Raw genomic sequence first — 16,545 nt, 5'->3', positions numbered from 1 at the left:
GCGATGACAACATAATCCAAGATGGCGGCGGCCCGGACTCCAGCGAGACTATTTAATAAAAGCCTTAAAAGACAGAGTGGATAGACACACAAACTTATTAAACACACATGGACCTCGGTAAACGGAACAGGCTTCACCGGTCGACAGGCACTAGGACCCAGAGGTGGAGTAAATGTGTCCCTGTACTGCATGTACAGGCTGTATATCCTGAATATCATCAGTTTATCATTTTACCAGTTGTTAGAGCTACTGTCTTTACCAGGGAGATAATATTTATTACTGGTGATTGTTTTCTGGAGTTTTACTGAGATTTTTAATCGATGATTAGTTTCTATCTCCCTTCCAGTCCTCAGTCCAAACTGAAACCGCACACACACGCGCACACACATGCACACGCGCACTCACGGGCACACTGAACGCATCTTATGCAAAACCTGCGGAAACAAACAGAGCAAGTCGCGGAAACAAACTAGTGCGGGCATTTAGGAATCGAAAAAAAGAATCGAAATGCAAACATCTTCGTAACGGTAGGAACCGGTTCTCGGTGCCCAACCCTAGTGGTTAGCATTAGCTCTTAGCCCAGTCTGTGTGTCGGTGGGTTAGCTTAGCATAGTTAGCTTTAGAACTTGGAATTGTTCACTTTGTTGGATGGTGATCTGGTCTTAACCAAGTAGCGGTCCATGATGTATCGCAGCTCGGCAGCTTCAGGTAGCTGTGACGAGCACCGCTGTGTGTGTGGGTGTGAGAGCTGGGGGCGGGAGGCGTGGTGTACATCGCGGCTGCGGAGCTCCCGTAAACAGCGTTCTGCTCCAGAGAATAATAAGTTGACAACAAACAAACAGGGGCAGTTTTGGCCTGTGGAACAAGGATTTTAGGGGAATTCTTGGCTAAATTAAGGGACAAATGGCCCGTGGCCCTCGTTAATGTCCAACATGGGAATTTATCGTTTAAAACGAGGGATGACAAATTCTTTCCGGTGAGAATGTTTTTGACGATAAATCATAAACGATAAAATACTAATATAATACCCTTTGTGCACATACAACGCTGCCAAATATAATAATGAATTCTTAAATTTTGGTTTATGTGAAGTCTATATCTCAGGTTGGATTGAAATGACTATATATTACCAACAACTGTGTTCAAACACCTTTCATTTGACACACAAAAAAAAATGTTTCTTCTACATCCCTACATTTAGCATTGTTGGATTGCTATAGCAGTAATATATAGAAAACATAGTATCAAATTAATTCTATGCAACTTTTGAATCTCTAGCAAACAAACAACAACCATAGATTGAAAAATGAGATTTATTAGCTAAAGTATGACTGCACCCATTGCAGGGCTCCAGACGCAAAGACGGTGCATGCTCACGCAACTTGGCTGTGGGTAATGCAACGATGAATATAAACTCCTTTGGAGCTCATTGGTGTATGTACTGTAAACGTGAATGGAGCCAGGCATAACCAGCCGTTCACTGAGTGCTCTGAGCAGCAGTAAAAGGAAAAACATGCTGAGCTCAGCGATAGAGCGTACACACGCTCATCAGAATCAGCATAAAGGGACCAGAACTGATGGACTATGATGCCAGAACAGATGTTCAGCTGTGGTTCTCCCAGGGCAGGGGTCTGCAACCGGTGGCTCTGGGGCTTAATGTGGCCCTTTGACTCTCATGCAATGGCTCCCTATAGCTTTAAAGGCTATTAATGATTAATGACAAATAAAATCAAGATATAACAATTAGTTAACTTAAAATAAATCACGTTGTTCAATGACTCAGCACATTCCTACTTCACCTCCTGCAACATCTACAGATCATCAACTTTCCTGAACGTTAAGTTTTAAATCTCTGGTAAAATAACTAAACCAATAAAAACAGAGATTTTAATTGTGTGAGAACAGATTCATTTAACCATCAATGTACAAGTTAAATATGCATGTTTTATGTGTGACAAGAAATGAGTAATTAACATGTGTTGATCACATGATCATGTGTTATCAAATTCAAGTTACATTTTGTAGCCTTTCAAATACATTAACTAAAAAAAACATTTTTTATATAACATTGTGTTCATGTAAACTGAGATGTGTAAGAATTTGAAGATGAAGATACTGTTTTATTTCTTGATGTCAATTTATTTAATTTTATTTTAAACTTCTGAATTTAATTCCATGGGCTGAAACAATGCAGATGCTAAGTTGCTTATGCTACTGTTAACTTAATTCAAGTACAGCATTTCTGCAAAATAAAAAAACAGAAAACATGTAACCTGTTGTTATGCTTTGCTGTTATTTAAAAAAAATTGTTACGTCTTCATTTAAAATTATATAAAATAAATGACCTGTTTTTACAGCCACTGCTTGTTGCAGAAAAATTTAATATTGTCACTAAAACATTAAACGGTTTTTTCATGTTGTGTTTTATCCTGTGTTTCCGAGGCTCATTGAATGCACCATCACTGCTGTGCCTTCTGTTTTGATCATAGAGTCGTTTCTAAATTATAAGTATGCATACTCCATATGTTGTGAGCAAAAGCTTGTATGTATGTGCGAAAATAATATGTATCACTGAGTAGATGTCATTGTTGTAGATGTTAATTATTTTATAAACCAATAAAACATTTGGTGATGAATAAAAAAATTCTGAACAGATTTTATGAACAACAATAATAAAATATTTTACATCAAAACAAGGTATTTGAATTCTTACTTAATAATTATTAAGTATTGAATTAATAATAATTGTTAAATTATAATAATAATAATAAGCTAAAAAAAACGATTTTGGAAATACTTTAGGCACACAAACAACTATAATAATATTATAAATAATATTGGTAATAATAGACAATACAAAAAAATATATATAAAAGTAATTCTCCGTTCTGAATAAGGTTTTTTTAATTCTCAATAATTACATGTTTTATTTATTACATTTGTAAAGAAAAACTAAATTCTGTCCTGAATTTTTTTTCTTTTGGACAAAACAGAATCTCAGGTATGAAATTAAACTCCTAATCTAATACATAATTATTATTACTACTATTATTATTATTATTATTATTATTATTATGTTCAATATGCTGGTCAATGTAACTTACACATGTGCGGCTTATCCTCCTCCGTCGTCATCTTTGAAATAATGCGCTCGTTTGAAGTGCATGCTGGGAAATATGGCTGACGGAGTACGCACAAATCTCCTCTGGTACATGCTTGGTAAAATGGGCGGAGCATGTTCTCATCCGGGGATTTACAGTGGACTTGCTGAGAAGCGGACTTTGAATTAGAACAGGACTTGTGCTGCGCGTGATGACATTTCACGAGTTTACGAGCACACAAGTCTGTACAAGTACCCAGACTGAGTTTACCTCGTATTGAGATGGATTATGAGCATGTGCACAACCGGAAAGTGAATTTTTGCTAGGTCCGCTGTGAGTTTTGCTACTTCTGCCGTGCTGAGATTGAAAATTCAATTTTAAAGTGAATGTTCAAAGCTAATGTTATCTGACAAGTGCTGAATGGCTCCTTTTCTTGGAGAGAAATGAACAATATACGAGGCAGGAGAGGTTCCAACGCCACAAAGAAAGGATGGACAGGTTCATCTTCTTCATGGTGAAGGAATCATTTATTTTCCAAAAAAACATGATTATAATATACACTGCATTAAATAACAGTTAACCTAATGTAACTTTATAATAATAAGCTGTTGTATTCACATAAATCTGATCATGACAATCATATTTTTTTCAATCATTGGTCGATTTTTTATTGATTGTTGACTGATGGGATGTTTTAAGAATTTTTTTAAAATCAGTACAGTAATCTCTGTGCATGGCTAATCCAGCACGTACGTAGCAGTCACGTACTGAGATTGTAAGAGACATTGGTATCGCAACAAAGTTATAGAAACACGGAGGTCAGTGAGAGCAGCAGCAGCAGCGATAGATGACATAATAACGCACATAAAAACTAAAAATCAGACGTAGAAAGTTGGTAAACTTGACCAGACGTGGGTGGTCTGTAAAGAATGTCGTGTTGCTAAAACTGACACAAACTGAGGGGCTCACTAGTATCGATATGGTGCCGATGGTCCCCCTACCTCAGATTGTAAACAGAGCTCCAGCAAAACTGGTGGGAAAAGTATCTCTAATAACGAAGGGTGGGAAAAAAAATCCATTTTACCATATATCGAGATTTTTTGGGTGTCGATTTTAAAAATCGATTCTTCTTCCCAAAATCGATTTATTATTTATTTATTATTATTTATTGAACATTTTTCTTGTTTTATTTTTCACATTTTCGTGGATGACCGCTGAGTGGCGTAATACACCAACAGGTGATCTCACACACAAGGAAGATTAGCAGCAGCTGTGATTTCCCTTTTGGGAATAAAGTGACACTCGAGATTAAACCCAAACGTGTGCGATTTAAATCTAAAGTATGAGCATACTTTGGGTTTTGCTCAATTCCAGAGTGAACAGATTTGGAAAAAAAATTGTGACAATCTTCACTGTAGAATCGGAATACTTGTCAAATCAGAATCACAATTTAAATAAAATCGACATCCAAGAATCAAGATTGAAATCGAATCATGACAAAATGGTATCGTCCCAGCCCTACTAATAAATAAATAAGGTGGTATTCTGGCGGCTTCCTCTACCCGTGGTAAACACATAACTGACAACCTGTTCTCAAAAGTGTATTTTATTTTATTTTATTCTTTGTTTGTCTCATGAACATTAAATATGAATCAGTGAGAGTCTGTTTACAGCAGCTGTGACTATTAAATTATAGTTTTCACAATCAGTTGTGAAAGACCTAATAGTGAAAGGTTATTATTATTAGTATTATTCATATTATAAATGTTAATGCTACTGTATTGGTCTAATACCTGCTGAACAGTTCATATTAGTAAATATGGCAGACAGGAATATGAAAGTGTGACTTTAAGTCACTGATTGACAGAGACGATGTCACTGTTTAAGTTGTGACAGTGTGATAAACAGGTTCTAAATGAGGAACCACTTCCTGTTCCTAATGTTGAATCTGGTTCTAAATCCCAACCCTACTGGTGAAAATAAAAGGCCTGTTTGTTATGTTATGTGTACTTTTACGTTACATTTGCTGCTTATAAGGAAACTTCTTGAACTGCAGCTTCTCATTTGCTATTTACATTTTTGCATCACGTTGAATCGCGTTGTGTAGAGTTTAATCGCCATCAAATCAACATCAAATCGTGAATCGTACAGTATCGTATCACCAGGGGACTCAATGTATCGCTAATATATCGTATCGCTGGTAGTGTATCATGGTTCATATCGAATCGTTGTCAGTGACGGTAGGAATATGCAATATTTTATCATTTATGATTTATCGTCAAACACATTCTCACCGGTAAGAATTTGTCATCCCACGATATAAACGATAAATTCCCATGTTGGACATTAGCGAGGGCCATTTGTGCCTCAATTTAACTAAGAATGCCCCAAAAAAACATGTTCCACGGGACAAAACTGCCCCTGTTTGTTGTCAACTTATTATTCTCTGGAGCGGAACCTTGTTTATGGAAGCTCTGACGTGCACCGTCACCATCCCCTCACACCGCCGTCTGTGTGTGTGTGTGTGTGTGTGTGTGTGTGTGTGTGTGTGTGTGTGTGAGGTGCTCGTCACGGCTACCTGAAGCTACTATGATGATACATCATCGACCACTACTTGGTAAAAACCAGACAACCATCCAATAAAGTGAACCAATCCAAGTTCCTCCGTCAGATCCACCCAAAGTTCCACAAACACGGGGACAGAGATGAACCTGTAGCAACGATTATGAACTGGAAACTCAACTAAAGCTAACTACGCTAAGCTAACTCACCGACACAACAGACTGGGCTAAGAGCTAAAGCTAACCACTCCATATAAGGAACAAACCAAGTAAACAACAAGTCTTACTGTCATAAAACCAGAGATTCATCGATTTGTTTATGGTCAGATTTAACACTTTACTATGGAAGAATAAAAATTAACATGTCACACGTTGTGTGAAATAAATATTAGCATAATATTAATGTCATTATTCATTCGTCCAAACTTGTGAAATGTAATATTTTTAATTATATTTCACGTGTTCACAGACAACGCTGGTCCCATTAGACTAATGTAACTATTGAGATTATTACACATAAATATACAGAATGATTAAATCATCAGATTGATCTGGTTTAATTATAGGAAATCAGTTATTTATCAATCATAACTTTATGTAACTCATTATCAGATAAATGAAACAAGATTCATCAGCAATAAAAACACTGATGGAGTTATTTTTGCTTTTCATGTGCTTTTTTTTAGAAAATAATTTTATTTCAAATGAGAAAATAATTGAATTACATACAATAACACTAATAGTGACCCACATGTACTAATATATTCCATAATATATCAGCTCATGAACTCTTTGAGTCAGCAGTTATTGTAGCTTTTTTTAATGTGTCTAATGTTGATGTATTCACATTTATTTGTGTTTGTAAGGAACCTGTTTACACTTAGTTGTGATTTTTTTTAATAATTTTTTATTTATAGTTTTTATTTATTGTGATTTTTATCGTTATTGTGATAAACACCAGTTTAGATCAAACCTGAAATATGGACTTCACAGAAAGAGAAAATAAAGAATGAGTTATTAAATATTATTTGGCAGCGTTGAATGTGCACAAAGGGTTTGATCAAAAATAGCAAATTATTATGTAATAAAAAAATTCAAACCATATCTTTATGAAAGTGTCTATAGATACGTTAAACGTAGCCATAGCCCCCGGGACTGTGCGGAATGTGCCTGTGTTGTGTGTGTGGTCTAAGGCGCCTGACTCAAGAATTCTTCCTTCTGCTGTTGTGGGTTCAAATCCCATTTTTGACATGTAAATTTTTTAAATTTTAACATGTTTAACACGGCAAATTCCTCCTTTCAAAACAAAATAAACATTTTAGGGTATTTCCTGGGTTAGTGCTAAAATAAAAGATAAAAATAAATATGAGTTTAAATTAAACTGACAGAACTTTAAGTCACGTGTGGCATCTATCACATGTCCTAAACTGAGCAATGGCTGCGTACGGATTGAGTGGCAGTCTATGGATATGTTTAACATATGGATATGTTTAACATATCCAACATAATCTTTAGTTTAGTACCTGTTTGTGTTTTATTGGTTCACAGATGCTGCAGATGACCAAGATGTTAAATGTGAAAATGAATGAGAAAACATCGATTCCAAATACATTTCCAGGTCATCCCTGAACTTAGACAAAACAACAAGTTCATCCCAATTTATGCAACGATAACATTTGATTTCATGTTCAGAAAACAAAGGTTTGTTTATATTATGGAGCTCCATGTATTTTGTGAATTAAAAAGGACTGAGATATCTACAACTAAATTATTTTTGTAATTATTAGTATTCTTTTGTTTATACTTTTTCCTGGGGACCACATTGGATGCAGTAAAGGGCCGGATTTGGCCCCCGGACCTTGAGTTTGTCATTTGTAATATCACAGCCTACTATCTGCTGAACAGGCTGGTATTTAAGGTGTGAATAATTACAAAGAGAAAACAGAAATATGTCAATGATTAAAGTGAATTAATCCCATCACTTGGTAATAATATTTAAATGTATGTCGAACAAACACAGATCATGTATAACATCTTCACCTTCATCATGCTAACCTTACAGTTAATAATAACATATCCAAACAACCAAACTGCTGTCTTATCAAATGTAATCTCTGAATTAATCATTAGATTTTGTTTCTCTTGTTTTCAAAAGCTGTGATTTATTCTTTCATACTATCACTTTCTGTTACTCCTTAGCTCATGCTAATGCTAGCAGGCTAACGCTAGCACAGCCACATCATTACCAAGGACGAGTGGTTCTTTACCTTGACTTTCCAACGCCACTTTCTCCTATTATTAATATTTTCAGGGTGGTGAGAGTGTCTTCGTCCATGTCGCTGAGTCAGAGCAGAGTTTAACCCAGAGATGAAGCCTCCAGCAGCGGCTACAGACTGTTTACATGGAGCCTCCTGTTTACTGCCTCAGCACCCACAGATCCTTTGTTCACACTGAGCTCTCACTCTGACACTTTCACTGGAAATGTGAACACAACACTTCCGTGTTCCACAGCTGTGTTGTTATTACGTCATCATCTCACAGTGTCGATACACACTGAAACAAACAAACCCTATTTAAATATATTTAAATTACAATCCTATCCGTGAACAACATAAACCAAAAAAGCTTTTTTAAATCATATATTAAGAACAACAATGACAATATATTGGTATAAAATACATTAATACCTACTCAATAAACATAATAAAAGGTATATGTTGTGATATATATACAGTGTTGGGAACGTTACTTTAAAAAAGTAATTAGTTATAGTTATTCACTACTGAGTTAGTAACTGAATTACTCTAGAATAAAAGTAACTAATAACCAAGGAAAGTAACAATTTGCGTTACTGTTAAAAAAAAAAAAAAAGTTGCTATATGTCAAAGAATTCAGATTTTTTAGATGCGTGTGTTGTTGTGAGGTGCTTCATTAAATTTGAGTTGTTTACAACAGATGTGGACAAAGTCTTCACACCTGGATATAATGAACACTTCACATGTACGTTCTTGTCTTTGACCATAATTAATATAAAGTAGTGTTTGTATCGTCACCTTAAAAATGACAACTTTTCATCAGATTGTTCCACGCTCACTATCTCTGCTGATTCATCAAATCTGTAGTGTGTGTGTGTGTGTGTGTGTGTGTGTGTGTGTGTGTGTGTGTGTGTGTGTGTGCTCACTACAGCTGAGTATGAAGCCAGGGATGCTTTCTGATCACAGTTTATTTAATCAATACATGTAACGCACCACATTTAATGTTCAGTAACGTTAACGGCGTTAGAACGGTGTAAAAAGTCATTAGTTAGATTACCCCATTAATGAAAAACAAACGCTGTTACCTAACACCGTTATTTTAAACGCCGTTATTCCAAACACTGTATATATATATATATATTATGAATTTAAATCTTGCCACTCTATATTTTATTTTATTTAAAATGATTCACTTTTTCTTTGTCTGCACATGCTGTCAAAGGTCAACACTACAGGAAGTGCAACAATCTTTTTTAGACAACAATGCATGTTTTGTTATTGCAATGAAATAAATGAATTTATTTTATTGTGACCATCACCAGCCCTCCATGAGGAACCGTAAGAAACACTTTATTTGATGTAAAAAGAGAGCGCAGTGTTACACCTGGGTGGGGGGAAGGGAACAGGGAAGAGGGAGTCAGGGTAGGAAAATGGAAGGGATGGGGAAGCACCCACAGCCCCAACCCGGAATACCCTTGCCGAGAGAGGCCAAACCAGCAGGCCAAGGCTGCCGGATCCCATGGGCGCCCCCTGGTAACGGGAACCCCCCAAGGGAAAGCCCCCGGGGCAATTTTATTTAAAATTAAATTGGTGAAACTTGTATATAGTAAAATATTACTATTATGTACTGTACATGTCATGTACATACATGTGTGTGTATTTCCAACGTTTTTCTTGTACTATTATATATTATTATATTTATTCCTAAAGACTAAAAAAAGAAAATCTTCATTGTGTTCCTCAAATGTCATCATACAGCAGGTATTTTTACAATATTGAAAAATAAAAAACCTTTAATAATTATTTATAATCACAAAAGTCATAATATATTTCACATCAATATTTTTTCAAGCAAAGTTATTTAAATCTCAATTGTTATAAGATTTATTCAGTGAGAAATAAATGTATTTAACTATGACATAATAAAGGAAATATATACATTTTCTTTAAAATAAAGGTATTGAATAGAAGGAACGATTTGAAACCATATTGAACAAGGAATTAGGGAACATGAATGGGATTATTTAATGGGATTATGTAACAACGTGTTGGTAACCATGGTTCCCTCATACAGGCATTTACAATATGACTGATTCATCTTCATATTCTTATTGATTAATATTGTCAATAATAATTTTGTTTCAGACACAAATTAATAAAACAACCATAAATAAGTGTTTTGAATACATTTGTGTTTGTGAAGAATATTTAAACACAAAATGTTCAAAAAGCAAATATTTATTGTGTAAAATTAACTCAAAGTGTCAGAATAGTGCAGCAGTTCACCTCGTGTCCACCAGGTGGAGGCATTTCACTCACTAAATAAGTTTATCGCGTTGGTCACCTGACTGTAATTATTATATTACTGTTCATTATCATTATTTTATCAATGATTTATTTAATAGTACAACAATAAACAAGTATGGCAACCAGGGTTGGGGTCAATTATAATTGTAATTGTGTAATTGATAATGAATTCCAATTATGGTGTAATTTAGGAAATCTGTTGCTGTCGTAACCGTAATTAAATTATCATTAAATCCAGATAATTGACTTTGTAATTGTAATTGCCATGAAAATTATATAACTATTTTTTAACTATTATCTATTATTTAAGGCAAAACTAGGGAACTATGTTACAGTTCTACACATATGTAATTGGTAAAGTATGTTTCTTATCAAGCTTTACCACATTTCACTATAAAAAATAAATAAATAATTGAAATCGAGGTTTATACTCTGACACAAAACCCTATATTTTCATTGTTTAGAAAGCATAACAAGGTAACCAATAGATTAGATGATGTATCTTTATTTTTTATGTATTTTACAACTGATTATCATTAGAGATGCTAACACAAGAGGAAGGTTCACTTTTATTTGGTTATTTTGTTTCATGCTCATTAATTGACTTTCTGAGGATAAAAATAATTGTGATTGTATTAAAAAATGCTGGTCACTGTAATCGTAATAGAATCGTAATTGAAAACATAAATGTAACTGAAAGATGTAACTGAGTAACTTTTATCTCTTAAATAACACATCAGTGACGTGCAGTCAGGGTAGGCAAGGTAGGCAGTGCCTACCCGAGGGTGAATTGATATTTTGATTATTTGTTTTATTTATAATATAATTATAAATTATTTATTTTTCCATTTCCAATAACCTACAGTACCTATACATTTGAAAGTGTCCACATTTTGTGTGTTTCATAGCCCAAATGACTAAACAGCGCTATTTCCTGGAACAGCTTCACGGTCTTTTTTTTTTTTTTTCACTCCGCTGTAAGGCAGAGGGAGGCCAAGTCCCCTCCCAAAGGCACGTTGCTCCTCTGCCTCCGTTCCCATTGCGTGGTTTTACGTGTTTGCGCATGCGCAGTCAGGTTCCCAAGATGACAACCATTTAGGTCCAAAGGCAGCGCAGAGAGCTGCCTTTGGACGTAACCGCGCGATGCTAAATGCTATACATAAGTTCACAGTGCATTAGTGAATTGACACAATGTGACCGCTACTGCTACGTTCTCTAGCTAGTGGGCGGGATAACACTACAGTCAGGATGACAGCGCTAGAGACGATAGAGAAACTTTTTTTTGAGGAAAAAACGACAGCTTTTAAAAGATGGCGATCAGAACATTGTTGGTACTTTCTACAATAAATGGAAGGATTGACTTTGTGGATGCTCCTCACTGAGGCTGTTCTGAGTTGTTGTTGTTGACATTTTCTCCATGTTTCTGTTTCCAACACAAACAACAGATGTGCTGTCGTGTCATGAGATATATGTTGTTGGGAGAGTATGGAGGCTATATTAAATAATTGTTTATGTTTCTTTAATGGTGTTTATGATGGTGATTTTGTTAGATGGCTAAATGCTTGTTCATGTCGATCTTGTTGGGTTTTTTCTTTCTTTCTTATTATGAATTTTATATTTTGATAAGCGCATTGAGATGACTTTGTTGGAAATTGCTTTATACAAATAAAATTAATTTTAATAGAATTAACACTCGCCAGCAGAAACATATGAAATTGTCATTGGTGGTCACGCACCCTAGTGGTCACGCACTCACTGATATATATATGTATGTATAATTATTATTTTTCTCATCTGAAACATCTTTATTCCTTATTTTCACTTCCTCCATTTTAAATTAAATATATAAAAAAAGTATAGAAATATGTGAGTTGGTGCATTTTGTCACTTTATGCACTAATCCTGGCTACTACAGTGTATGTTTATCGATTCTATATACAGACCCTTTCCAAAAAATTAGAATATCATGGAAAAGTTGTTTAATTTCCATAAATCCATTCAAAAAGTTAAACTTTCATAGATTATAGATTCAGGGCCCATTAAAACTATTTCAAGTATTTTTTTTTACATAAACTGGGCTTCCAGCTCATAAAACCCAATAAAACAGGATTTCAATAAATTAGAATACTGTGAAGAAATCACCATTTACTTTTCAGTTTTTGCAGAAAAAAAGAGGAGAAGAAGGACTGGACTGTTGACCAGTGGTCCATGGTTCTCTTTCTCTTTTCTGAGATCTCCAACTCATGAGATTAACCACAGAAAAACACAAACATTTTCATATATTTTATTTAATAAATAAAAAACAGCATTTTGAAAAACAAAACAAGAAAACATTGAAATAAAAGGCACTGAAAACAACACTAAAGGCAGGCGTGGTACTTCAGAGGCTTTCTGGTGACACAATGAGTATTTTTGGTGTCTATGACGGACATAAGAAGAGACCTGAGAAGAAGCATTACTAATATTAGCAAAAACAATCAGTTCATTCTTCATCAAGTCAACAAGTGGTAAATAATCCCTTTAATGGAGAACAATACGACCATCATTTGATATTTTCCTTCATTTAATATTTAGTTCTTCAGGATAAATAACTTCAATAAATTTGTACGCTCCATGTTTCTAAAGTCACATTTACAACCGACTTCTTTCTCTCACGCTTATTTTTTAAATACACAGACATTATGTGCTGCTATGGCAACCGCTTCCACCTTGAAGTCAGAATCAGTCCAAAGCTCAGGTCAGTGCGCAGAGACAGGAACAAACAAACAAAGAGTGTGTGTGTGGTCATACGGTGTGTGTGTGTGTGTACCTTTCATGTCCAAATGTGCTGCTAAAAAAAAGAAAAGCAAAACCTTCTGTACGTATTATTAAATGCACACTCCATTTCACTTCTGCAACTTAAAAGTATATACATATATGGTGCGCTGTACATCTGAAATACAACAAAGGTGTGTAAATTCAAAGTGTTAGTAAATGCCAAAGGACGTTACAGCTGTCCAACACTCCATCGCACACTTCCACGCCTTCATTTTCCTTCATATTTGGGATTGACGACAGTCGTGACGGCACTTTTGTAGATTGGATTTTGTGACTGAAAAGTGAGGAGAAACACGAGTTATATTATTGTAAGAGTGTGACAAAGTTACCACTTTTGTTAGTTGTTTTTTTTTTAATCACACAACACAAACCTTGGTTATGAATAAACCCAGAAAGAGATTCTTTTATGTTCATGTATTAAACCTGAGTCACACACACAGCCGTGCTACGGTCACATCATGAACACAAACCTCAGATTTACTACATCGTTTACACTCACCAGGCAGGGTTTTTATTTCATATTGTGTTTAGTTACGGCACATCCGTGCAGCCTTTCTACTTTAATGTTCTTAAAGGGATCCTCCACTGTTTTTACAAATGTGGCCTAAAATAGTTGAAATTTACTTATTAGAAGATCTATGCCTAACAAAACACATTATTTTACACCACATCAATTTAATTGCCTATTAAAAATGGGACTACTTTACAGTTTTAGAGTCTGTGTTCCACCTTGAAATCATGTGATTGATGACATCACACGACCCCACTGCCTGTAATAAACATCCCATTATTTTCTAATGGAGTGAAACACTTTAGCAGCTTTTTCGATGATTCAGCAGTTTTTTCGGACAAAATAACAATTTGTGTTGCTTTTAGTTGCTCTAAAAATTCAGGAAAAGTTAAAGATGTTTAACTGAAAGAGGATAAAAACAGTTGTGACTGCAGGGGGCGAGGGTTCCAACTCTGCATTTTGGTAGTAGACAATGAAGCAGAGAAGATGAGCTCTCCTTTACTCTCCCTTAAACAGTGCGCTGACACGCTCTGGTGGAAGAAGTTAGCGAGTTATCACGGACTGTCCTTTTGGGTGAGAGTTCTTCAACAGTCCGTGATTTACTTGCTAACTTCAGCCATCAGAGCGCGTCAGTGCACTGTTTAAGGGAGAGTAAAGGCCTGTTAGGAGAGCTCTACTACTCTGAAACCTCAGAGTTGGAACTGTCAGCCCCTGCCGTCACATATGTTTGGTAAACAAAAGAGTGTTACATCGGCATCTGTAACTTTTCTTGGTTGTTTTGGACACCAGGAAAATCAGCACAAGTTGGTATTTTGACTGAAAAAGCTGCTAACTGATCTAAGAGTCAGGCTGAATGTTTCACTCCAATAGGAAACAGTGGGATGTTTAAAGGCAGGGGGTATGATCAGTCACGTGATTCCAAGATGGTGGAACACAGGTTCTAAAAAGGTAAAGTTCCGTTTTTAAAAATTAATAAAATGAATATGGTAAATGGACTTGATTTTATATAGCGCTTTATCACCACTGAAACAGTCTCAAAGCGCTTTACATATCAGCTCATTCACCCAATCACTCTCACATTCACACACCAGTGGGACAGGACTGCCATGCAAGGCGCTTGTCAACCACTGGGAGCAACTTAGGGTTCAGTGTCTTGCCCAAGGACACTTCGACACATAGTCAGGTACTGGGATCGAACCCCCCAACCTCTCAATCAGAAGACGACCCACTACCACCTGAGCCACGGTCGCCCTGGTGTGTAATAATTTGTTTTATCAGGCATAGATCTTCTAATAAGTACATTTTAGAGGTTTTGTAAAAACAGTGGAGGATCCCTTTAAATCCAATCAGGTTTATTGAATGCTTCTTTTACAAATCGAGGTAAAAATGGTCAGAATTAGAAAGTGAGTGAAATCCGAGCACATGCAGCACAACTGGAGCGGAAAAGAAATCACAAACTTAGAGCTCAGTCCCTTTACGTCCATAGCTTGGATTCTGGAACTGATTGATAGGACTCTTGTAAATTGGGTTTTCTTGCTATGGGTGGAAAAGCAGGACAGTAAATAGTTTTAAAAGACAGAAGGAAAACGGCACAAGGGACAAAATCATAAAGAAGTTGTAAAAGAAGAACAAACGGAGAGAGTGAGAGAAGGAACATGTGAAAGTGAAAGCTTCACAAAGGTTTCTATCATCTTTTGCCACCAAAGTGACATCCTTTTTCAACCTCTTTTCTAATATGCTCTAATCTGTTTGGCCCCCAGAACTAAAATGAGTTCTGGGGGCCAAACTCAAGGCCCGGGGCTCAAATCCGGCACTCCACAATGTTTGCAGCATTCAAAGTTTCCCTAAAGCTCATATCACATGATGGCAGCCATTAATCGTAAATTGTTAAAAGAACTCCCAATTATTTCCAAAATCCAGCAATTTTCCTGAAAATATTAATCAAATTAAATTAAAAAATGTCACAAAATCAAGGAAATGTAAGTGTAGAGACTGAAAACTGTGATTTACTGCTTGGATAATGTGAGTGCCTTAAATAGGTTACACAGTATGTAACTGGAAGTGCAAACTGGCTCATATAATCTGCAGTTCACTTGAGATCAAACTAGTCTATATTTGTTTGACAGTCCTGCTGAAGAACTATATAATATATGCAATGGGCTGCAGCCCACACATTGAGAATCACTTTCACACGTTGTTATTCTATTGTTCTGTTATCTACAACCTGATCAACATGTCATTGCTATGGAAAACACTGTTTAAGGAAAACAGTGCAGCTGTATCAACCAGCACTACTTGGGGACGTTTAAACTTATATCCATACGAGTGGATATAAGGTAGGACTTCACCATCTTCTCAGTTAAAATGTTAACTGTCTTTTATCCTTCTTGGTGCCTTAGGGATTCAATGATGACACCCTAAAAAACTAAACTAAACCACTTTCTGAGAAATGTCCTTAAATAATTCTAATACAGGTAGTAATAATAAAGTGGTGATTGAAGAAGAAGAAGAAGAAGAAGAAGAAGAAGAAGAAGAAGAAGAAGAAGAAGGTAATAAAGTAATACAGCAGATTCAAATCAAATAACATATGTAGGAGTTTATAGTTTTTTCCATTAATAATAATAAATTATAATTATTATTATTCCACCATATAATTCAATTTTGTGGTTACGGTTGCATCTACATTTAAACTGGTGGTAGGACTTTATCAAAAGAGACTGCAATCCATGCTTTTATTAACACAAGACTGGAGACCCCTGACCTAGTCTCTGCACTGGTAAACGCAGGCGTGCCCACATAACCCCTGTCCCAGCTTCACTGCACTGACTTCCTGCTGCTTTCAGAATAGATTTTATTGTTTGTTTTTAATGATCTTAATGGGCTAGCCCCCCAGTATATGACCGAGTTTCTTCATTACCATGTCCCTGACAGTTCATTGCAATCCTCTGCTCAGTTGCTATTGGTCAACCCCAAAATGAAGTATAAAACTAAAG

At 35.7% G+C, this 16,545-nt stretch overlaps 2 protein-coding genes across 4 annotated transcripts in view; both read right to left on the bottom strand.

Annotated features, from left to right (window-relative positions):
* rab18a (RAB18A, member RAS oncogene family) overlaps positions 1 to 8,132 on the bottom strand; it is a 29,050-nt gene extending 20,918 nt beyond the window's left edge. The window contains exon 1 of the mRNA XM_028435031.1: positions 7,930 to 8,132. Within this exon, the coding sequence (XP_028290832.1) occupies positions 7,930 to 7,997 (68 nt within the window). The 5' untranslated portion in view covers positions 7,998 to 8,132. The remainder of the gene's footprint in view (positions 1 to 7,929) is intronic.
* A 4,360-nt stretch (positions 8,133 to 12,492) lies between these two features.
* LOC114454116 (integrin beta-1-like) overlaps positions 12,493 to 16,545 on the bottom strand; it is a 48,938-nt gene continuing 44,885 nt past the window's right edge. Inside the window, exons 16-17 of one of the 3 annotated variants that reach the window (XM_028434314.1) lie at positions 15,007 to 15,088; positions 12,493 to 13,315 (exon numbers count right to left, since the gene is read on the bottom strand). In XM_028434314.1, coding sequence (XP_028290115.1) covers positions 15,011 to 15,088 — 78 coding nt within the window. In that variant the 3' untranslated portion in view covers positions 12,493 to 13,315; positions 15,007 to 15,010. The remainder of the gene's footprint in view (positions 13,316 to 15,006; positions 15,089 to 16,545) is intronic. The other 2 variants (XM_028434313.1, XM_028434316.1) reach the window with 2 other exon arrangements.

The sequence above is a fragment of the Gouania willdenowi genome, chromosome 20 (genome assembly GCF_900634775.1).
Source record: "Gouania willdenowi chromosome 20, fGouWil2.1, whole genome shotgun sequence".
Taxonomy (NCBI): domain Eukaryota; kingdom Metazoa; phylum Chordata; class Actinopteri; order Blenniiformes; family Gobiesocidae; genus Gouania; species Gouania willdenowi.
The sequence above is the reverse complement of the archived record's forward strand: the minus strand, read 5'-3'. Positions and strand labels throughout refer to the sequence as shown.